The sequence below is a fragment of the Macaca fascicularis genome, chromosome 7 (assembly GCF_037993035.2).
Source record: "Macaca fascicularis isolate 582-1 chromosome 7, T2T-MFA8v1.1".
In the NCBI taxonomy this organism is placed as follows: domain Eukaryota; kingdom Metazoa; phylum Chordata; class Mammalia; order Primates; family Cercopithecidae; genus Macaca; species Macaca fascicularis.
This window is the reverse complement of record NC_088381.1, coordinates 120,378,458-120,403,107: the sequence shown is the minus strand read 5'-3', so window position 1 is coordinate 120,403,107 and position 24,650 is coordinate 120,378,458. Positions and strand designations below refer to the sequence as shown.

At 40.3% G+C, this 24,650-nt stretch overlaps 1 protein-coding gene across 5 annotated transcripts in view; it reads right to left on the bottom strand.

Moving 5' to 3' along the window:
- GPR137C (G protein-coupled receptor 137C) overlaps nt 1–24,558 on the bottom strand; it is an 86,186-nt gene extending 61,628 nt beyond the window's left edge. For all 5 annotated transcript variants that reach the window (XR_012415802.1, XR_012415801.1, XR_012415803.1 and 2 more), the window contains exon 1: nt 23,803–24,558. Coding sequence is in view for 2 of the 5 variants with exons in the window: in XM_045396422.2 (XP_045252357.2) it covers nt 23,803–24,246 (444 nt within the window). In the remaining 3 variants the exon portion in view is untranslated. The remainder of the gene's footprint in view (nt 1–23,802) is intronic.
- Between the last annotated feature and the right edge of the window lie 92 nt (nt 24,559–24,650).

The window sequence follows — 24,650 nt, the reverse complement described above, 5'->3', positions numbered from 1 at the left end:
ATTTCTGCCTTGGTTTCACTGTTTACCCAAAGATGATTCAGGAGCAAATATTTAATTTCCAGGTATCTTTTTTTTTTTTTTTTTTTTTTTGAGGAGTCTCGCTCTGTCACCCAGGCTGGAGTGCAGTGGTGTGAACTTGGCTCATTGCAACCTCCGCCTCCTGGGTTCAAGTGATTCTTCTGCTTCAACCTGCCGAGCAGAGTAGCTGGGACTACAGGTATGCACCACCACGCCCTGCTAATTTTTGTATTTTTAGCAGAGATAGGGTTTCCCCATACTGGCCAGGCTGGTCTTGAACTCCTGACCTCAAGTGATCCACCCGCCTCGGCCTCTCAAAGTGCTGGGATTACAGGTGTGAGCCACTGCGCCCAGCCAAGAGTTCCTGTTGGTACTGATTTCTATTTTTATTTCACTGTGGTCTGAGAAGATGCTTAATATGGTTTCCATTTTAAAAAACTTATTGAGACTCGCCTTGTGGCCCAGCATATGGTCAATTTTTGAGAATGTTCCATGGCAGGTAAGAAGAATGTGTACTCTGTGGTTGTAGGGTAGAATGTTGTATAAATGTCTATTAGGTTAATTTGGTTTGAAGTCCAATTTAAGTCCAGAGTTTCTTTGTTGACTTTCTGCCTTGATGACGTGTATAGTGATGTAAGTGGGGTGAAGTCTTTCTGCATTACTACATTGCTCTCTATCTCTTTCAGTACAACTTTATGGAAAAACAATAAGATTTCTCAAATAACTAAAAATGGAACTATAATTCCATTCAGCAATCCCACTACTGGGTATATACCCAAAGGGAAAGAAATCCTTATATCAAAAAGACACCTTCACTCCTATATTTATCACAGCACTATTCATAGTAGCAAAGATACAGAATCAACTTATGTGTCTATCAATGTATGATTAAAATGTGGTATACATGGGCCATGGAATGCTACTCAGCTATAACAAGTATGAAATTCTATTATTTGCAGCAACACTGATGGAATTTGAGGCTATTATCCTAAGTAAAATAACTCAGAAACAGAAAGTCAAATACTGATGTTCTCACTTATAAGTGGGAGTTAAACAAAGTGTACACACGTAGAGTAGTCTGCCTGATAAGAGAGTTTTTCTTTATCTGGGGCCTTAGGCCATTCCAAATAGTTTTTGCTAAAAATGTGAGTTATGGTGCAGCCTTGGGCCATATAGTATCAGTTTAACTTCTGGAGAGGCTGGGGATTGGGTAAAGTCAGCCATGTGGATGCTCCATGCCTATATGACAAACCTCAAACAACACGGCTCACAGGAACTTCTTGGTGAGAGACTAAGCTCTATCTATAAGACTCCCCTAGAAGATAACTGGAAGGTTGTCCCTGAAGTCTCCTGGACTAACAGAAACCTTAGAGATTTAGTTCAGTAACTTAATTTTATGGATAACAAAGTTGAGCTTTAGAGATTAAAGTAGGCTGTCCTGGAACACACACGGGAAATTGAATAGGATCAAAACCCAGATGTCCTGACTCCCAATTCAAGGCTCATAGGGATCCTGGTTTTCTTTGATGTATTTGTACATTTGGATCTTTAGATGGTATAGTTTAATTCTCGCAATTCATTCGTTTTATTAATGTGCCACCTATATGTCACAGCAGCTAGTTATTAGATGTTCAAGATCTGCAGAATTAACATGCCCAAGAAAATGTATTAAGAAATCAAATGATCTGTTTAGTAAAATGTAATAACTGAGCTAACATCTCTATTTTGTGTTGTTTTTCAGATTGTTAGATAACTTTACATGCCCCTGACTTAACTAAAAGTATTTTTTAAATTTCATTTTCATTTTTACTGAGACAGGGTCTTGTTCTGTCACCCAAGCTGGAATGTAGTGGCATGATCACAGCTCACTGAAGCCTTGGCCTCCTGGGCTCGAGTGATCCTCCAACCTCAGTCCCCTGAGGAGCTGGGACTACAGGTGCATGCCACCATGTAGAAGTATTTTTGAAAAGTATAAATAACTAAAATTTTCAGGAGTGAAATATTAAACTTATAGGTGAGAAGAAAAATTTGTGAGCTTTTGTTACTAAAAATATCTGTAAAATATAACTGATTACTATGAACTGTTCATTAGTTTACTATAAACATTTCATTGAAGATAACTTAATGCTTCTTATGTTTATGGAATATACTGAATTTATTCCTGAACCAAGAGTCTCATACAATATAGATTCAGACTCCCTAGAAAACTGGTTTATCTCCTAATACTATCCCCCCACACTCACAATAGGTCCCGGTGTGTGATGTTCCCCTTCCTGTGTCCAAGTGATCTCATTGTTCAATTCCCACCTATGAGTGAGAACATGCGGTGTTTGGAAAACTGATTTAAACTGAATTTGTGCTGAAACAATGCTGTCCTTTAAAAAGTTTTCCAACACTACTTCCCCCATTGTATATTACTGATTTTTCATAACACCCTTCATGCTTTTTGAGCTAGGAAGACAGCAGAATTGCTTTTTGGAAAGACAAAGGCAGCACCAGATTCACCAGAGGAAATAGGTCTAATAATGGTGGGGGGCCGGGAAAGGAACAGAATGTATCAGAAGGATCAACAGAATATCTCAGGGAAGAAAGAAGTAGAAGAAATGTTTAGTTTAATCTGGATTTTTCTTTTTTTAAATTATACTTTCAGTTCTGGGATACATGTCCAGAACGTGCAAGTTTGTTACATAGGTACACGTGACATGGTGGTTTGCCGCACCCATCAACCCGTCATCTACATTAGGTATTTCTCCTAATGCTATTCCTCCCCTAGCTCCCCATCCACCGACAGGCCCCGGTGTGTGATGTTCCCCACCCCGTATCCACGTGTTCTCATCGTTCAACTGCCACGTAGGAGAACATGCGGTGTATGGTTTTTATTCCTGTGTTAGTTTGCTGAGAATGATGGTTTCCAGCTTCATCCACATCCCTGCAAAGGACATGAACTCATCCTTTTTTATGGCTGCACAGTATTCCATGGTGTATATGTGCCACATTTTCTTTATACAGTCTATCATTGATGGGCATTGGGGTTGGTTCCAAGTCTTTGCTATTGTGAACAGTGCTGCAATAAACATATGGGTGCATGTGTCTTTATAGTAGAATGACTTATAATTCTTTAAGTATATACCCAGTAATGGGATTGCTGGGTCAAATGGTATTCCTGGTTCTAGATCCTCGAGGAATCGCCACACTGTCTTCCACAATGGTTGAACTAATTTACACTCCCACCAACAGTGTAAAAGCATTCCTATTTCTCCACATGCTCTCCAGCATCTGTCGTTTCCTTTTTAATGACTGCCATTCTAACTGGCATGAGATGGTATTTCATTGTGGTTTTGATTTGCATTTTTCTAATGACCAGTGATGATGACCTTTTTTTCATATGTTTGTGGCCACATACATGTCTTCTTTTGAGAAGTGTCTGTTCACATCCTTCACCCGATTTTTGATGGGATTTTTTTTCTTATAAATTTGTTTAAGTTCCTTGTAGATTCTGGATATTAGCCCTTTGTCAGATGGATAGATTGCAACAATTTTCTCCCATTCTGTAGGTTGCCTGTTCGCTCTGATGATAGTTTCTTTTGCTATGCAGAAGCTCTTTAGTTTAATTAGATCCCATTTGTCTATTTTGGCTTTTGTTGCCATTGCTTTTGGTGTTTTAGTCATGAAGTCTTTGCCCATGTTTATGTCCTGAATGGTACTGCCTAGGTTTTCTTCTTGGGTTTTTATGGTTTTAGGTCTTACATTTAAGTCTTCAGTTCATTGTGAGTTAATTTTTGTATAAGGTGTAAGGAAGGGGTCCAGTTTCAGTTTTCTGCATATGGGTAGCCAGTTTTCCCAACACCATTTATTAAATAGGGAATCCTTTCCCCGTTGCTTGCTTTTATCAGGTTTGTCAAAGATCAGATGGTTGTAGATGTGTGTCGTTATTTCTGAGGTCTCTGTTCCATTCCATTGCTCTATATATCTGTTTTGGTACCAGTACCATGCTGTTTTGGTTACTGTAGCCTTGTAGTATAGTTTGAAGTCAGGTAGCATGATGCCTCCAGCTGTGTTCTTTTTGGTTAGGACTGTCTTGGCTATATGGGCTCTTTTTTGGTTCCATATGAAATTTAAAGTAGTTTGTTCTAATTCTGTGAAGAAAGTCAATGGTAGCTTGATGGGGGTAGCACTGAATCTATATATTACTTTTCACAATATTGATTCTTCTATCCATGAGCATGGAATGTTTTTCCATTCGTTTGTGTCCTTTTTTATTTCCCTGAGCAGTGGTTTGTAGTTCTCCTTGAAGTCCTTCACATCCCTTGTAGGTTGTATTCCTAGGTATTTTATTCTCTTTGTAGCAATTACACATGGGAATTCTCTATTACTGGTGTATAGGTTTTCTTGTGATTTTTGCACATTGATTTTGTATCCTGAGACTTTGCTGAAGTTGCTTATCAGCTTAAGGAGATTTTGGGCTGAGATGATGGGCTTTTCCAAATATACAATCATGTCATCTACAAACATATATAATTTGGCTTGCTCTCTTCCTATTTGAAAGCCTTTTATTTTTTTCTCTTGGCTGATTGTCCTGGCCAGAACTTCCAATACTATGTTGAATAGGAGGGGAGAGAGACAGCATCCTTGTCTTGTCCCAGTTTTCAAAGGGAGTGCTTCCAGCTTTTGCCCCATCAGTACAATATTGGCTGTGGGTTTGTCATAAATAGCTCTTATTATTTTGAGATACGCTGCATCAATACCTAGTTTATTGAGAGTTTTTAGCATGAAGGACTGCTGAATTTAGTCAAGGCCTCTTCTGCATCTATTGAGATAATTATGTGGTTTTGGTCATTGGTTCTGTTTATGTGATGGATTATGTTTATTGATTTGCATATGTTGAACCAGCCTTGCATTCCAGGGATGAAGCCGGCTTGATCATGGTGGATAAGCTTTTTGATGTGCTGCTGGATTCGGTTTGCCAGTATTTTATTGAGGATGTTCACATCGATGTTCATCAGGGATACTGGTCTGAAATTTTCCTTTTTTGTTGTGTCTCTGCCAGGTTTTGTTATCAGGATGATGCTGGCCTCATAAAATGAGTTAGGGAGAATTCCCTCTTTTTCTGTTGATTGGAATAGTTTTAGAATGAATGGTACCAGCTCCTCTTTATACCTCTGGTAGATTTCGGCTGTGAATCCGTCTGGTCCTGGGTTTTTTTTTGGTTGGTAGGCTATTAACTACCGCCTCAATTTCAGAAGTTGTTATTGGTCTACTTGTGGATTTGACTTCTTCCTGGTTTAGTCTTGGGAGGGTGTATGTGTCCAGGAATTTATTCATTTCTTCTGGATTTTCTAGTTTATTTGCATAGAGGTGTTTATAGTATGCTCTGATGGCAGTCAGCAGTTCTACGGGATTGGTGGTAATATCCCCTTTAACATTTCTTATTGTGTCTACTTGATTCCTCTTTCTTCTTTATTAGTCTGGCTAGCAGTTTATCTATTTTGTTAATCTTTTCAAAAAACCAGCTCCTGGATTCACTGATTTTTTTTAATGGTTTTTCTTCAGTTCTGCTCTGACCTTAGTTATTTCTTGTCTTCTGCTAGCTTTTGAATTTGTTTGCTCTTGCTTCTCCAGATCTTTTATTATTAATATTTTTGAGACAGAGTCTCACATGGCCCCTCGGACTGGAGTGCAATGGTGCAATCTCAACTCACAGCAACCTCCGCCTCCCAGGTTCAAGCGATTCTCCTGCCACAGCCTCCCAAGTAGCCGGGATTACAGGTGCCCACCACTGCACTCAGCTAATTTTTTATATTTTTAGTAGAGACAGGGTTTCGCTATGTTGGCCAGGCTGGTCTCAAACTCCTGACCTCATGATCCACCTGCCTTGGCCTCTCTCTAGTTCTTTTAATTGTGACATTAGGGTGTCGATTTTAGATCTTTGCTGCTTTCTCTTGTGGCCATTTAGTGCTGTAAATTTCCTTCTAAACACTGTGTTAGCTGTGTCCCAGAGATTCTGGTATGTTGTGTCTTTGTTCTCATTGGTTTCAAATAACTTAGTCATTTGTCTTCATTTTTTTATTTACCCAGTTGTCATTCAGGAGCAGGTTGCTCAGTTTTCATGTAGTTGTGCGCTTTTGAGTGAATTTCTTAATCCTGAGTTCTAATTTGATTGCACTGTGGTCTGAGAGACTGTTTATGATTTCCGTTCTTTTGCATTTGCTGAGGAGTGTTTTACTTCCAATTATGTGGTCAATTTTAGAATAAGTGTGATGTGGTGCTGAGAATAATGTATATTCTGCTGATTTGGGGTGGAGAGTTCTGTAGATGTCTATTAGGTCTGCTTGGTTCAGAGCTGAGTTCAAGTCCTGAATACCCTTGTTAATTTTCTGTCTCATTAATCTAATATGGACAGTGGGGTGCTAAAGTCTCCCACTATTATTGTGTGGGAGTCTAAGTCTCTTTGTAGGCCTCTAAGAACTTGCTTTATGAATCTGGGTGTTCCTGTATTGGATGCATATACACTTAGGTTAGCTCTTCTTGTTGAATTGATCCCTTTAGCATTATGTAATGCTCTTGTCTTTTTTGAACTTTGTTAGTTTAAAGTCTGTTTTATCAGAGACTAGGATTGCAACCCCTGCTTTTTTTTGCTTTCCATTTGCTTGGTAAATATTCCTCCATCCCTTTATTTTTAGCCTACATGTCTCTCTGCAGGTGAGATGGGTCTCCTAAATACAGGATGCCAATGGGTCTTGACTCTTTATCCAATTTGCCAGTCTGTGTCTTTTAATTGGGTAATTTAGCCCGTGTACATTTATGGTTAATATTGTTATGTGTGAATTTGATCCTGTCATTATGATGCTAGCTGGTTATTTTGCCCGTTAGTTGATGCAGTTTCTTCATAGGGTCGATGGTCTTTACAATCTGGTATGTTTTTGCAGGAGTTGGTACTGGTTGTTTCTTTCCATATTTAGTGCTTCCTTCAGAAGCTCTTGTAAGGCAGGCCTGGTGGTGACAAAATCTCTCAGCATTTGCTTGTCTGTAAAGGATTTTATTTCTCCTTTGCTTACAAAGCTTAGTTTGGCTGGATTTGGCTGGGTTGAAAATTCTTTTCTTCAAGAATGTTGAATATTGGCCCCCACTCTCTTCTGGCTTATAGGATTTCTGAAGAGAGATTTGCTGTTAGTCTGATGGGCTTCCTTTTGTGGGTAACCTGACTTTTCTCCCTAGCTGCCCTTAACACTTTTTCCTTCATTTCAGCCTTGGTGAATCTGACAATTACGTGTCTTGGGTTGCTCTTCTTGAGGAGTATCTTTGTGGTGTTCTGTATTTCCTGAATTTGAATGTTGACCTGTCTTGCTAGGTTAGGGAAGTTCTCCTGGATAATATCCTGAAGAGTGTTTTCATTCTCCCCATCACTTTCAGGTACACCAATCAAATATAGGTTTGGTCTTTTCACATAGTCCCATATTTCTTGGAGGCTTTGTTCATTCCTTTTCATTCTTTTTTCTCTAATCTTGTCTTCATGCTTTATTTCATTAAGTTGATCTTCAATCTCTGACATCCTTTCTTCCGCTTGACAGATTTGGCTATTGATACTTGTCTATGCTTCATGAAGTTCTCGTGCTGTGTTTTTCAGCTCCATCAGCTCATTTATGTTCTTCTCTAAACTGGTTACTCTGGTTAGCAATTCGTCTAACCTTTTTTTGAAGGTTCTTAGCTTCCTTGCATTGGGTGAGAACATGCTCCTTTAGCTTGGAGGAGTTCATTATTACCCACCTTCTGAAGCCTATTTCTGTCAATTTGTCAAACTCATTCTCCATCCAGTTTTGTTCCCTTGCTGGCAAGGAGTTGTGATCCTTCAAAGAAGAAGAGGCATTCTGTTTTTTGGAATTTTCAGCCTTTCTGCACTGGTTTTTTCCTCATCTTCATGGATTTACCCATCTTTGTTCTTTGACGCTGGTGATCTTCGGATGGGGTTTTTGCATGGATATCCTTTTTTGTTCATGTTGATGCTATTCCTTTCTGTTTGTTAGTTTTCCTTCTAACAGTCAGGCCCCTCTGCTGCAGGTCTGCTGGAGGTCCTCTCCAGACCCTGTTTGCCTGGGTATCACCAGATACTGCTGAACAGCAAAGACTGCTGTCTGTACCTTCCTCTGGAAGCTTCGTCCCAGAGGGGCACCCGTCAGATGCCAGCTGGAGCTCTCCTGTATGAGGTGTCTGTCGACCCTTGCTGGGAGGTATCTCCCAGTCAGGAGGCAAAGGGGTCAGGGACCCAATTGAGGAGGCAGTCTGTCCCTTAGCAGAGGTTCAAGCGCTGTGCTGGGAGATCTGCTGCTCTCTTCAGAGCCAGCAGGCAGGAACATTTAAGTCTGCTGAAGCTGAATCCACAGTCACCCCCCATTCCCCCAGGTGCCCTGTCCCAGGGATATGGGCATTTTTGCTATAAACCCCTGACTGGGGCTGCTGCCTTTCTTTCAGAGATGCCCTGCCCAGAGAGGAGGAATCTGGAGCGGCAGTCTGGCTACAGTGGCTTTGCTGAGCTGCAGTTGGCTCTGCACAGTTCTGACTTCCAGGTGGCTTTGTTTACACCATGAGTGGAAAATCGCCTGCTCTACTCAGTAATGGTGGACACCTCTCCCCCAACGAAGCTCAAGCGTCTCAGGTCTTGCTGTGCTGGTAGCAAGAATTTGAAGTTAGTGGATCTTGGCTTGCTGGGCTCCACGGGGGTGGGATCCACTGAGCTAGACCATTTCGCTCCCTGGCTTTAGCCCCCTTTCCAGGGGAGTGAACGGTTCTGTCTCGCTGGTGTTCCACGTGCCACTGAGGTATGAAAAAAAACTCCTGCAGTTAGCTCGGTGTCTGCCCAAACAGCCGACCAGTTTTGTGCTTGAAACCCAGGGCCCTCGTGGTGGTGTCACTCAAGGGAATCTCCTGGTGTATTATCTGGGCTGGAATGTACCATTCTTCAAGGCACAGTCCCTCATGGCTTTCCTTGGCTGGGGAGGAAGTTTCCCAACCCCTGGTGTTTCCTGGGTGAGGTGACGTCCCACCCTGCTTCTGCTTGCCCTCCATGGGCTACACCCACCATCTAACCAGCCCCAATGAGATGAGTCGGGTACCTCAGTTGGAAATGCAGAAGTCACCCACTTTCTGTGCTAATCTCCCTGGGAGCTGCAGACTGGAGCTGTTCCTATTTGGCCATCTTGCCAGCCACCCGGTAATTAATCTGGATTTCTTAAGAAAAATCTCAGCCGGGGCCGGGCGCGGTGGCTCAAGCCTGTAATCCCAGCACTTTGGGAGGCTGAGACGGGCGGATCACGAGGTCAGGAGATCGAGACCATCCTGGCTAACCTGGTGAAACCCCGTCTCTACTAAAAAATACAAAAAACTAGCCGGGCGAGGCGGCGGGCGCCTGTAGTCTCAGCTACTCGGGAGGCTGAGGCAGGAGAATGGCCTAAACCCGGGAGGCGGAGCTTGCAGTGAGCTGAGATCCGGCCACTGCACTCCCGCCTGGGCGACAGAGTGAGACTCCGTCTCAAAAAAAAAAAAAAAAAAAGAAAAATCTCAGCCGGGCACGGTAGCTCACGCCTGTAATACCAGCACTTTGGGAGGCCCAGGTGGGCAGATCACAAGGTCAGAGGTTCAAGATCAGCCTGACCAACATGGCGAAATCCCGTCTTTACTAAAAATGCAAAAATTAGCTGGGTGTGGAGGCGCATGCCTGTAATCCCAGCTACTCGGGAGGCTGGGGCAGGTGAATTGCTTGAACCCAGGAAGTGGAGGTTGCAGTGAGCAGAGATCACACCACTGCACAACAGCCTGGGTGACAGGGTGAGACTCTGTTTCAAAAGAAAAAAAAAAAAGAATCTGAATGTAAGCAGTAATGAACGCTGACAATAGCTTAAAACTGCTCATTCTAGAGTACGACAGAAAAAGCAGTGTAGTCAGAAGACCTGCCTTCCAATCCTTCTAATTTCTAATGTGGTTTAGGACAAATCCATGACTTCGGTTTATCATCTAAAAGGTGAGAATACCTACAAACCTATCTTAATCATACACTAAAGAAATAATGGTATCACAAATATTACCATAAATTAGAAAAAGTGTTTATCATATTGTCTAAAGTTTATATGTAAGAAAGCAGAGGAAAATCTTAATTTTAGAGATGCTCTTTTTTTTCTAAAATAACAATAGCTACTATTTGAGTCTTATTATGTTCTACTACTTACTACTCTTGGTATATTTAAAGTATTATTCTATTTAACTTCCCAACCCCATGAGGTAGGTACAGATGGAGAAACTATGATACAGAGAAGTTACCCGCTTAAGGTCACTTAGCAAGGGTCCATGGAATGGGACTCCAGTGCCCAAGTTCTTAACTACCTAATATCTCCGTATAAAGAGTTTTTTTTTTAAGACGGTGTCTCACTTTGTCACCCAGGCTGGAGTGCAGTGGTGTGATCTTGGCTCACTGCAACCTCCGCCTCTCGGGTTCAAGCGATTCTCCTGCTGTAGCCTGCCAAGTAGTTGAGATTACAGGTGCATGCCACCATGCTCAGCTAATTTTTTGTATTTTTAGTAGAGTCAGGGTTTCACCACATTGGCCAGGCTGGTCTCGAACTCCTGAGCTCAGATTATCTACCCACCTCAGCCTCCCAATGTGCTGGGATTATAGGCGTGAGCCACTGCGCGCCTGGCCTGTATTTGGTGTTCTAATAGTATCCCTGTAAACATCCAATTTACAAAACCTGGAAAATCTACCATCCATTAAAACATGTAGGTACCTTTAACCATGACTGATTCTAGCCTGTTAATTCATCTCTACAAACCTACTTACGTATAATGCTCCTAGCAGGTAATCATATCACTTTTTCTACTTTGGGCAAAAGGATTTCCTGCTACTGCCAAGTATATATGCTCTGTCTATTCTGACTTAAGTTACAGATGTTAGTCCTGCTGTTTAATGTCCTATTCTTTTCAGAATAGATTAAAAAAAATGTCAATTAGGTACTTAACAGCCTTAGCCCTCACATTGAACTTTCTCTTCCAAAAAAGCCCTTGGAGACAGAAAAAATACAAGGAGCTCCTCACCAATGAAACAACTTAAAATAGGGCTATAAAGGAATAAAAGTTCATATTCTCCTTAGTTTATATACTACACCGCCTCAAAGCAGTTCAAATGACTGGATCCTACATAGCTGAGGAGAGTACAAATTTTTAAGAAAATATTTCTTAAGCTTTTTTATACTCTGAGACTCTGAGGCTGGAAAAACAAATTGTAGAGTGTGATTAATATGCTAATGAAAATGGTAGCTATAATTGAGTTTTTGTAAGAAGAGAGAAGGTACAAATTTGAAATATTATTCTAGAAAGATGATGATCCCTGGGCCCTAAATAAATTTTGATCAGTTTTAACGTGCTATGTATAACTCTGTTTAATTGGCATCTATATCTCAGAAATATAATTCAGATACTGTATTAGATCACAGAACTAGGTACTAAAGAATTTAAGCAAAAATTCTCAAATTCTGCAATGCTTTATTAGTATCAGCATACTAGAATTCAAGGTATCTTAGATATCACTGAGACTAACCACTTTACAAATCATACAACTGGCCCAGAAAAATGTGATTTGCAAATATCAGTTATTCAAATAAAGCAGAATTTGGACTAGAATTCTGGTGCCCAGATTCCTTGTTCAGGGATATTTATGATGTACTGTCTTAAACGTACCCCTTTACCAAAGTTAAAATAATAAGATTACAAGGACATTTAATTTTTAAAAGTTTGTCTTTATTTAAAACAAGTTAGATGAAACAGTCCATGAAGTTAGATTCTGATTCTGTTTGTGGAGGTGGAAAGAAGAAAACGCTTCTTTTAAATTCACTTACTTTACCACTAATTTACTCTAAGTCATTAAGCACTGACCACATTTATAATAGTCCTAAGTGCTGAAGGGTATGCAAAATTTCTTTCAAAATAAATGTAAAATAGTGGCTGATCTAAAGCAATATGTAGTATAGTGGGGCAAGGCAGACATAGATGGCATATCCAAAAATATATGGTACTTTCTATACATTTGGTCAGACTTAGAACACCATAATTTTTCCATAAGGTATAAATTACTCAGAGTTCATTTTAACTAACTTTGATGGGTATTAAATATAATTAAAGCTTGGTGGAAATTATAAAGACAGAATTATATTTAGTTGTTTTATTCCTATGAGGAGGAGGAGGAAGAAGAGGAGGAGAAAATAGCCCATGGTTTGGGTTTGATCCACAAAAGTTTTGCTTAGCTTATTCAGTATTAGCCTACAGTATTTTTAACATACTTGAAAATCCTGTCATTATTTAAAAAGTAGATTTCTCATTTTAAGAAATCCAAATTTGTGATTTCTTTTGAAAATCAGATGATTTGACAATGTAATCTCACAGCTGGAACCGAATTAATGTGATTGTCCTCTTTAAACATCTGCTTTCCGATTCACCACAAACACCAACACTCCCTATACTCTCAGAGGTTGTAGCATTCAGGTTTTTCTAGGCATCTGATTTTGGGACTCTTGTTTTAAAGCAAGCATTTTTTTCTTTTTGAAGGGAGGAGGCAGATAAGTGGGAAAAGAGAAGAAAGAAAAGGGTAGAGCAAATTCTGCTGTGAAATTATATATTCAGGGATTCCTCCCCACTATGCTATTTGGGATATGGTGAACAAGAATTTCATTCATTATTTACTGAACAGGTACCTAATACACATCAGATGTTAAATTGGGTACCAGGAATACAGCAAGAACAGACTTGGTCCTTATTCCTATAGTGCTTATCAATCTAGTAAGCTCACACAAAGAAGTCACACAAATATAAAATTCCAATTGCAAATGATATGAAGAGGAGCATAATGCTTTACTAGTCTATAATTTTGGAATCTAACTTGAGTAGTTGGGTGAAGGCTTCCCTGAAGAAGCACTGTGCCCTGGAGTTGAGAGTTAACTAAGCAAAGGAGGAGGAAAGAACATTCTAAGTTGCAGGAAAATAAAATGGAATGGCTTTGTGGCAGAAGGAATATGGCAAGTACAAAGGACTAAAAGAATGTTTAATGTGGCTGGAATGGTGAGGAATGAGGAACACAGTTTGAGATTAGGCTGGAACCATGAAGTGCCTTGTAGTATGTATAAAACTCTCTCCATTCTAATGAGTAATTAGATCCAATGGAGGAATTTAGGGGTGGGGCTTTTTTTTTTTTTTTTTTTTTTTGAGACGAAGTCTCACTCTGTTGTCCAGGCTGGAGTTCAGTGATGCGATCTTGGCTCACTGCAACCTCTGCTTCCCAGGTTCAAGCAATTCTCCTGCCTCAGCCTCCCAAGTACCTGGGACTACAGGTGCGCATCACCACACTCAGCTAATTTTTGTATTTTTTAGTAGAGATGGGGTTTCACCATATTGGCCAGGCTGGTCTCGAACTCCTGACCTCGTGATCTGCCTGCCTAGGCCTCCCAAAGTGCTGGGATTATGGGTGTGAGCCACCGTGCCTAGTCGGGTGAGGTTTTTATAATAGATTTTTGTTTCAAAAAACGAGAGTTTGGGCCTCTGGGGGCCAGAGTACACTGACACACCAATTAGAAGGCTAACTGCCATGGACTAGTCAATAGATGCTAGTAGCCTGGAGCAGACTTTTTGAAGGGGAGAAGTGAATGGACTTAAGAGATATTAGGAGGTAACAGGATTTGGTGATGCAGTGAATGTGCGGAATGAGGGAGAAAGCAATATTGAGAAGGACTCACATGTTTCTGAATTATATAAATAATTGGATAGCAATACTAGTCACAGAAATGGGGAACAAAAGAGGAGAACCAAGTTTTGTGTGTGTGTGTGTGTGTGTGTGTTGAGTTGGGATCTCGCTCTGTCACCCAGGCTGGAGTACAGTGGCACAAACATTGCTTACTGCAGCCTCGAACTCCTGGGCTCAAGTGATGCTGCCACCTCAGCCTCCCAAATTGCTGGGATTACAGGCAGAGCAACTGTGCCTGGTTCAAGAACCAGGTTTTGATGAATATAGGTGTGGGGTGGGAAAGGAGGAAGAAAGATCATGTTGAATCTGAGTGCATCAGATATTATGAAGATGTCAAATCAGTGCAGAATCTACAGAACCAGCTCAGAGTAGTATGGGTGAGTAAGGATCGGAGATAAGTGTGTGAGTCATCTGTTTTTAAGTGGCATGATGTCACAAAAGTGAATGTGATCACTTGGAAAGAAGAGGGGATCTAGGCTTAAGTGTTTAGAAATCTCAACCTCTCTGATGGCAAGACAGGCATATGGCTTAAAAAGAAGCTATCAAGGTAACAAAAAAATCAGGAGAATGCTATTCAATGTGCTAGCCAGTGTTAAGGGGAAAGATACGGGGGGTCAGCTGCTGCTGAGAAATTAATTTGAATGAGGACTGAAAAATGTCTAATAAACTTGTTTACATGAAGGTCACCGTAAGCCATAGGCAACAACTATTTTGTAGAGTGATGGGGGAAAGGCAGATTAGAGCGGCTGGAGAAGTGAGAAAATGGTAATATATGCATGGTCACCTCTGAAAGAAGTTTGATTATGAACAAAGGTATCAGGCAGCTTTTGGCTTTATCAAGCCTCTTTGTTTTTTCTATTTTATTACTCAAGACTCATCTCCTTTGGATCTATCCTGTTCTTTTTCTAACATGAATTAGATGATTAGCTTATTAAATTTGTTTTTTTCTAATGTAAATATTCAAGGTTCTAAATTTAGTTCTGCATGCCACCTAGCTGCATAATTCAAGTTCTGATACACAGTATTTTTATTATCATATAGTATTCTTAAATGCCATTGGAATTTCTTCCTTTACCCATGTTGTTCATAACTGTTTTAAAAATTTCTAAATGAACCTTTGTAAGTTGCTTTTTGTTTGTAGTTTTTTAAGAGACAGGGTCTTGATACATTGCCTAGGCCTGGACTCAATCTCCTGGGCTCAAGTGATCCTCCCGCCTCAGCCTCCAGAGTAGCTGAGATTACAGACACGTGCCACCATGCTCAGCTTTACAAGTTATTTTTGTTACTGAATTCTGGCTTGTTGTTTTAGGGGTGTGAGAATGTAGACTGAAATCCCAATTATTTAAAATTTAACAATAGCTAACAATCAATAGTACATACCATGTCCCAAACATTTTTTATGAAGGCTATAATTTTCATAGTAATTCTATGAGGCAGATATTATTCTGATTTTTATAAGGAAAATAGGCACAGAAAAGGTAAGTGCTTAACCAAATCTTGGTTAAGCAAGTAACTTAACCAAGTTACACAGAGCTGATAAATGATGGAGCTGCATGTTGTACATTTCTTCTCTGCTTCAGCTTTTATTCTTGGAGTAAATTGCAAAGGCCTGAAATGTTTTAAAATCAACTTCATTGAAATATAATTTATGTACAATACACTGCATGCATTTAAGGTGTACAATTCTGAGTTTTAAGAAAGCTGTACAACCTTTGAAACTATCATAATCAAATACAGAATATTTCCCCAGCCACTAAATTTCACCCTGCCCCCTTTTTGTAAGTCCTCCCTTCTGCTCCAGACCCCAGGAAACTAGTGATCTGTTTTTTGTGACCATAGGTTTGCACTTTCTAAAATTTAATATAAATGAAATGATACAGTGTGAGCTCATTTTTCCCTGGCTTCCTTCATTCATCATACTGATTTTGAGATTAATCCATGTTGTTGTGTCAGTAGTTTGTTTCTTTGCTTCTACTACTTAGTAGTATTCCTTTGTATTGGTATATTTTGTTCATTCATTTCTGATGAACATCTGGGTTAATTTCAGTTTTGAGCTATTGTGAATAAAGCTATTATGTGCATCCATGTTCAAGTTTTTATAGGAACATATGCTTTCATTTCTCTTGGGTAAATATCTATAATGGCCAGATTTTTCTCCATAAGTATTGAGACAGGGTCTTGCTATGCTGCCCCGGCTGGTCTTGAGCTGCTGGGCTCAAGTGATCCTCCTGCCTCAGTCTCCTGAGTAGCTGGGACTATAGGCCTGTGCCACCACACCTGGCTTCTGTAACGGCTAGATTTTATGACAGGCTTATGTTTTTTAACAACTGCTACACTGTTTTCCAAAGTGGTTGTAAAACTTTACATTCATATAATCAGTGTAGGAGTTCCAATTAATCCACAGTTTGGTCAATAGTTGGTATTGTCACTCTTTTAAATTTTAGTCCTGCTAATCAATGCTTAGTGGTAGCTCAGTGTGAGTGTAATTTTTGTTTTCCTAATAACTAAATCTTGAGCATCTCTTCATGTGTTTCTTGGCTATGCATATATCTTCTTTTGTGAAGTATCTGTTCAAATCCTTTGTTCATTTTTACTGGATTTTCTTATTATGAGTTCTTTATATATTTTGGATAAATGTACTTTGCCAGATACATGTGCTGCAAATATTTCCTCCCAGTCTGTGGCTTGCTTCTTCATTATCTGTCTTGCAAAAAACAAAAGTTTTAAATTTTGATAGTCTCATTTGTCAATTTTGGTTCACACCTTTTTGTTTACTATGAAACCTTTGCCTCCTCCAAGAAAACATCTTCTCCTGTCTTCTACACATTTTAGCTTTTACTGTTAGGTCTATGATCTATGTCAAGTACATTTTATAGTGTGAGGTAAGAATCAATGTTCATTTTTCCCATAGGAATTTTCAATTATTTTGGAACTATTAGTTGACAAAACTTTTCCCCCACTAAATTACCTTGGCACTTTTGGGGAAAAAAAATCAGTTGATTATATACATATAGGTCGAATTCTGGATTCTCTATCCTGCTCCATTGATCTATATGTCTATCTTTACCCCAGTATTACACTCTCTTGATTACTGTAGCTTTACAGTTACTCTTGAAGTTGTGTGATCCTTACTAAGTCCCTCGTATGTCCACGCATATTTTAAAACCATCTTGGCAACAGCTACCAAAATATCCTGCAAATATTGTAATAGGAATTGCACTGAATTTATAGGTCAAATTGAGGGAGAAATAATACCTTAAAAACAATGACCTTTTCAGGGTATATTTTTCCATTCACTGAGGCCTCTTTAATTTCTCTCAATGTTTTGTAGTTTTTCTTGTAGAGGTCTTGCACATCTTTTATTTATTCCTAAGTATTTTAATTTTTTGACACTATTGCATGTAGAATTGTCTTTTGTTTTCGAAACAGGGTCTTGTTCTGTCGCCCAGGCTGGAGTGCAGTGGTACAACCTTGGCTCGCTGCAGCCTTGATCTCCTGGACTCAAGTGATCCTTCCACCTCAGTCTCCCAAGTAGCTGGAATTAGAGGCATATGCCACGGCACCTGGCTAATTTTAAAAATTTTTTTGTAGAGATGAGGTCTATGCTGCCCAGACTGGTCTTGAACTTCTGAGCTCAAGTGATCCTCCCAACTCGGACTCCCAAAGTGCTGAGATTAAAGGCGTGAGCTACCATGCCCTGCCAAGTGGAATTTTTATATTTCATTTTTCTGTTTTCTGCTAGTATATAAAGTTATATCCTATAAGCCTAGATATTACTTCCTGTAGTTATCTATAGATTAGAATTTTTGACCTAAGAAATTGTGTCACCTACAAATAGCAACAATTTTACTTATTTTTCTAATTTTCAAACGTTTTTCTTTCCCTTGCCTATTGCAATGGCTAAGACCTCCAGCACAATGTTGTGAAGTACTTTGTCCTTGTCCTAGGTAATATGCAGTGAATATTTCTTAAGTATAATGTCAGCTATAGGCTTTTTGAAGATGCTTTTTATTAGACTGAAAAAAAAAATCCCCCTTTTCCCTCATTTACTAAGTTAATTTAAAAAAATCATCTATGGTTGAATTTCATCAAATTCTTCTTTCTGGATCTATTGAGATGATCGTATGATTTTCTCCTTTACACTATACATATGGTTTTTATCACATTGATTATTGAAGTTTTTTTGTTTTGTTTTGTTTTCGAGATGGAGTCTTGCTCTGTCAACAGGCTGGAGTGCAGTGGTGTGATCTTGGCTCACTGCAACTTCTACCTCCCAGGTTCAAATAATTCTCCTGCCTCAGCCTCCCGGGTAGCTGGGACCACAGGCACGTGCCACCATGCCCAGCTAATTTTTTGTATTTTTAGGAGAGCTGGGGTTTCACCGTGTTAGCCAGGAGGGTCTTGATCTTTTGACCTCATGATCTGCCCACTTTGGCCTCCCAAAGTGCTGGGATTACAGGCATGAGCCACCACGTCAGGCCACTGTTTTGAAGTTTACTTAAAATATGTTTTCACAAAGCCCACCTTGGATATGTTGGGCTTTCTGGATTTGAAACTTTGATGTCTTTCATAAATTTGGGTAAACTCTTATTTTCCCTTTGAATAATTTCTCTATAATTCCAATTACACATATGTTGGACCTGCTCATTATTTCCTCATTCTCTCTTCACCCATTGGTTGTATCTTCCATCTTTTATTTCTCTGGGCTATATTCTGAGTGATTTTTTTTCCTGAGATCTTCTAGTTCACTTTTTCTTTTTAACTGTGTTTAATCTGTTTTAACCATCTATTTCAGTTCTTAATTTTTTCATTAAAAATGATTTCCAAATGTGCCAATTTTAAGTTTTACATTTCAACAGTGTTTAATTCATAAATGAGTAATTATTGTGTACTATGTATTTGATAATTCTGGTATCTGCAATTCCCCAGTGTGAGTTTTGATTCTGAACCCATGTTTTTTGGAATTTTATCTGTCAGAAGTCTGGGTTTAAAGTACATTCCTCCACAGATGCTTTGCATCTGCTTCTTATAGCTCCTTGAGGTTAATATCAAGCAAGGATAACTATGTTTTCAAGTTAGATCTCCTGAAACCCCCCAGTCCACTCACAGAACTTATGTGAATTTAGGCTTCAAACTTGTACAAGAATGAGCTTGTTTTGCATTCCCAGGGAAGACTTTTATTTCCCAATGTGTACCCCCTATCTAGCTCTGAGGACCTGCTTATTTTCCTAGTTGATCCACTGAAGATGTACACTTAAAGGATTGTGGCATTATGCTGGAGGGGATGAAGTCTTTAATAAGACCTCACTGCAAGGCACAGCCTGCAATACCACCTCCCTACACCCTCAACGCACAAAATTAAAATCTGGGCAGTAGCATAACAGGAGGCAGCTGAAAACCACTCCTGCCCTACCCCCAAGACACACATTTGTGTGAGAGTTTATCATTCTGCATTTGCTGTTTTTTGTTTTTTTTTTTTTTTTTGGTAGTTTCTGGCCTTTTCTTGCCAGCCCAATCATGCATTGAAAAAGACTGACTACTCTCTGCAGCACTGTTAGGCATTTTTCTGAATCTATGGTCAGCCAGATGACCCTGGCTTCTACTTCTTTAAACCAGGAGTCATATGCAGTGGATGAAAGGGGAAGGACTTTGCTAGACAGTGGAAAAGGTTTCAAACAGTGTGAAAATGGGAAAGCAAGTTAGAGAAGCACCAAGTAATAAAGCAATGATACATCCAGGAAAGTTCATGGTATAGGAAGAAATTACTTGGTAAGACTTCATAGCACCTGAGCTATATAATAGTCTCACATCTGATACATATTAGCCATGTAATTTTGGACAAATCACATCCATGTCTACCTATTTCATGGGGGTTGTGAAAATAAATGTTACAAAGTGCTTTGAAAATACCAGTTGCATAACATATAAGGCATTATAATCATGTCTTCTGTTACAGGTATGTATCTGAAACTTCAGCTTCACAGATGATTTCAGGAGAAATAAGATCAAGATAGTGAAAAAATTTAGTAGATTCAGACAAAAACAGTTTATAGTCAGTTATGGATAAAAGTCAAACATTGAGCTAAACCACTATTTCTGGTAAACAGTAACTGACTCAGGATATGAGACTTGTCTTACAGACTTTTCTATTTTGTAGAATTTATTGAAACTAAATTAGCAAAGCCCTAATTAGTATGGGCCATTTGCCATGAGATAAAAATAGTTTCATTAAACAAAACTCTATATTGTATGAAATCTTTTAGGCAGAAAATAGATTCCAGACAGTATATAATTTACCTCAAATGTTCATCAAAATAAAGTTAACCCCTACATTTTAGATGACTAAATATTTTCTAAATTTTGACCTTTTTATAAAGTGTCATTCAATAATATAATCACCATTGTTCTAGTTGCTAGAGATAAAAATATGTAAAATATTCCTTCTTATCCTCAAGGAATTTCTATTTTAGGTGGTAGAAGTATGATTTCCACTTCTGTGGGAAATCAAAGAACAGAACAAAATCAATGAACCTGCAAGTTGACTTGCAAGTTATTTGAAGTATACCAATATAAGAATACATCTACTGGTAGGGACAATAATAGCATCCATAAATCTAAGAGTTAAGATTTTGAATTTAATTTTCCTAGCTGTTTTGGCATTGTGATTAAGTCACTGTACTTTATCCTGATTAAGCAACTGGCACTCCTAAGATCAAATTGGAAGTAAGAACTTCAATATGTTGAAGATGAACTCATTGATTTTGGCATGCATCACAACACTTCAAGATGGTATACCATCAACTCTCATTAAAAAAAAAAAAATTTAGATTCAGGAGGTTCACATGCAGGTTTCTTACATGGATATACTGTGTGATGCTGTCAATTCTCCTTTTAAGTCGTTCAACATGTTCTAATGGTAGACAGAATCAATTTTATCAGATAGTCTGTTTTAAATATTGAAGTCTTCTCCGGTAAAAGTCCAGGAGTGTGAACCTTTCTCTGGTAAAGCTCATGTCCTACCTATCCTGCCAGAAGTTCAATATGTGTTTTTAGATTAGTGTACAAGGTGGTTTTTCCCCCCTCTCTCTCAACTATCGGTTTCCAGGAGGTTAAGTACGAAACACTGAGAAGCTCAACTGTTTAAGAAAGGGCTACTTTCCTTCATCTTATTTCAAGTACAGACACACACACACACACACACACACACACACACACAAAGTCCTCCTTTTCAAAAACATGAGTTTTAGAATATCTGCCAAAATGTATTCAAAGTAGTAGGGTTTGTTTTACTTTTTATACTGATCCACGGTTCTTTATAACTAAGTCCTGAAAGCTACTCTTAGTGAGAATCAGAAAAAACAAATGCTTTAAATAAGTTAAAAGTAATATGGAATTGGTATTTAATACGGCATACAGTAAAGACAGAGTGAGTTGGTTATCAAGACACACACAACTATTCAAAAAAGATACAGGGGCCTTTGGTTAAAAAAAATTAAACATCAGTTAAGTCTTATATTTATTACCACATAGGCTTTCCCTTCCACTTTGCTATAATATGAAGAACTCACTAGGAAAAACTTCATTAATTCAGAATGATCAATGGGAAGTATACTTCCAGTTATCTGGAATTGATATAAAAATTTGAACTCAAATACTCTCTTAAATACAGGTTCCTGGCGATTTTCTGTAATGAAAAGAGAAATGATTTCTGGTTAAGATATCTCCTTTCAAATAGGCTTTCAAAAAAACTGACAATTTGTTCTCTTAAGTACAATTGTGTCCTAAAATCGCTAATTTGATTATAAAAAGAAAGGACAGACAAACAACTCACACCCTTTTTAGCAGGCATTACAAAGGAAAAAAGCTTTATCCCAGCTTCTTTCCAAATTATGTTTTTCAGGTTAATAGAGTTTCATCGTTTTAAAAAAAGTACATCACACAAACATTTAACAGGAAGACTTTTAGACTTTAAATTCTTCCTCACTAGCTTGAGTATTAGCTCAAAGTCTGAAGACCCAATCTAGACACTCTGTGGATTCTATGCTATATAAGCTTACCTTCAGGATTTTGAGCTTAAATACATATCCTTTTTTGTGATGGTGTTTACCCACTTTGTGCTTATCTGAGCGAGCTACTGACTGGGAGATGGTAAAAAGGGAACCTTCTGGGACACGGAAAATGCTTTATATCTTAATCTGGGTGGTGGTAACATGGGTGTATACAGATGTAAAATTTCATCTAGGTGTGCATTTAAGATTGTGGACTTTATGGTATATGTTATACCTCAAGAAGTAAAAAAGAGTGTTTAATCCACTTTATGAAATGCCTACCAACTATTTTACAGTGAATCATTCATACGATTTTGTAAATCAAAATGTATAGGGAAAAAACAAGTCATCTGATGCTCCTGGCATAAAAATCGCTAGTCACTTTCAGGTAAACATCTCAAGCTGGAGTAAAAGCTTCAGTGTTGAGAAGTCACTAACACACTATCTGAAATGGTGGCAGGAAGATTACAATGTATCAGTTTAAGTATAAAGGGTAGAAGTGTTATAACAGCTTAAACGACAACTAGATTAGAACATCCTCAAATAAGTGACACGACTATGGCATCATTATCTCATTTGTGATAACCTATGCTGCTTATTTCCGCTTACTGCTTTGGGGTTTTGTCATTGTATTGTTTGGACTTTCAAAGGATGGAGAAGGAAAATAATAAAAGTTAAATTAGTTTTGTTGTTTTCAACTATTGTTTTTAGTGTGCTAAATAGTTGACGTTATGACTGACTTTAAAATTATGCATTCTACTTCCTATTTATTAAACGAGAAAAGAGTTGGTTTATGTAGGAAATATAAACACTTAATCTATGTCATTTTAAAAAAATTTTTTGCTTGGAACTATATTAATTCCATCACCTCCAAAAAAGCCTTTGAGAGGATTAGCTGCATAGGCCAATATTATTCTATATTAGTCTGTATTAAGCATATGATGTCACCTTGCTTCCTCCCCTCCTCAAGCTTTTCTTTTGGTGGGAAGGAGGACTTTCTTGGGGGAAATTCTCAAAATATTATGGCTTAAATACCACAGCTGACACACATGATTGACAATCTTACACTCCCAAACCTGTTTCAAATGGGTCAAATACCTAAGCGCTGCAGAACAATGCAATCCAACCAGCAATTCCCCATAAAAGAGAAAGGGGGTGTGATTAGGTTCCAGATATTAAGCAAGTTATTGCAAAAACAGTTTGGTGGTTTTGTTTCTGCAATAGGGACAGGTTGAGCTAGTATTTTTTTCTCTTAATAAGGTCCAAAAAAGACTATGCTATAGGAGGTAGGATAAACCACTAAAGCATGAAGCAACTGGGACAAACATTAAGGGCTTTATGGAGGTCCTTATCCTGATCCTCAGCATTGGTTATTGATCATCAACCCTGCTGGGGAACTATCGAACGAAATTTGCGTGAGGCTTATCGAGCCACAGGAAAGGAGATGCAGGAGGGAATATAAGCTTCTAATAAAAGAAACGCAGCAACAATAGCAGAGGAACAGCTCTGCCTGGTGACGTAATGGCTGGCAGCAGTCCAGCTTCAGCAGAGCTGCTGCTACCTCAGCATCCAACCTCCCTCAACACAGTCCGGCTTCGGCAGAGCCACCGGGGCTGCTACTTCTTGAGATGCCACTTTGTTGGTGCCACCAACGCCTTACCTCAGAGGGCCAGAACACCAAACAAAGGGTTCGTTCCGTTGCTGTTTTAAGTTGTCAGACACACACACTCTCACTCACTCACCCCCTAGCCCCGGACCCCTCAGTAATCGAGCCAATCAGCCACTTAAGTTTAGGACGAAAACACTGGCTCACACTCCAGGTGTGCCTCAGTTTCCCCAGGCTGGTTTCCAGTCCGCCTCTAGCTGCCCACCCCCCCCCGCCCCCGCTGGTCCTCAGCGGGAGTTGATCCCAGCGGCCCCGCGTACCCGCCCGGGCCCCGCATGCCGGCCCTCCTGCCTTACCTCCGCCAGGTAGAGGTTGAGGAGACAGAGCGTGGAGAACTGGAGACAGGAGGGGAAGCAGTAGAGCAGCCAGTGGGGGAAGAAGTGCAGGTGAGCGGGCGGCCGGAGCAAGAGCAGGGAGCCGCTGAGCGAGAAGGCGGCAGAGAAGAGGGTGGTCCTGAGCGCTGCCCACAGGAGACAGAGGAAGAGGCAGAGGCTCTGGTAACTCAGCCGCCGCTCGCGGTACAGGAGCAGCCGCCACAGCTGCAGGTAGGCAAAGGCGAACAGCGCGGCGTAGAGCAGGGCGTGCAGGACGCTCAGCGCCAATTGCACGGAGCCCGGCACCGCGGCGCCTGAGGCGGCAGCGACGGCGCCTCCGCCTCCGCCGCCCCCGCCGGGCGTGGAGGGCTCGCGGCCGGCCGCGGGGGCCGCAGCGGCCGCCGGACCCGGCACGGACACCCTCATGAGGGGGCTGGGGGCCGGGCGAGCGAGCGCGGGAAGGAAGGGGCTGGACTCGGAGCCGCCGTCGAAGGGGAGAAGGACTGCCCCCTTACCCCCCACCCACCCCAGCCTCTAACCCCAGGAAGCGCCGTGACGGGACCCGGAGTCCCGCGCAGAGCAGCCGCGGCTCCCCCCGACCCCGCCTCCTCTTTCCCCCCACCCCTCGGGGGTCTCGGCTCCTCCTGCTGCGGCTCGGCTCCGTAGCTGCAAAAAACAACTCTCGGCTGGAGACAATCAGCTGAGAAACCCGAGCATTTGAGGCGCTCGCTCCGCACTGTGGGCTCGCGCCGATTGGCCCGGCTAGGCACGCCCCCTGAGCGCCGTGCTCGGAAGGCCACGGGCCGCCGTACCCGTCGCTCGAGGGCCCC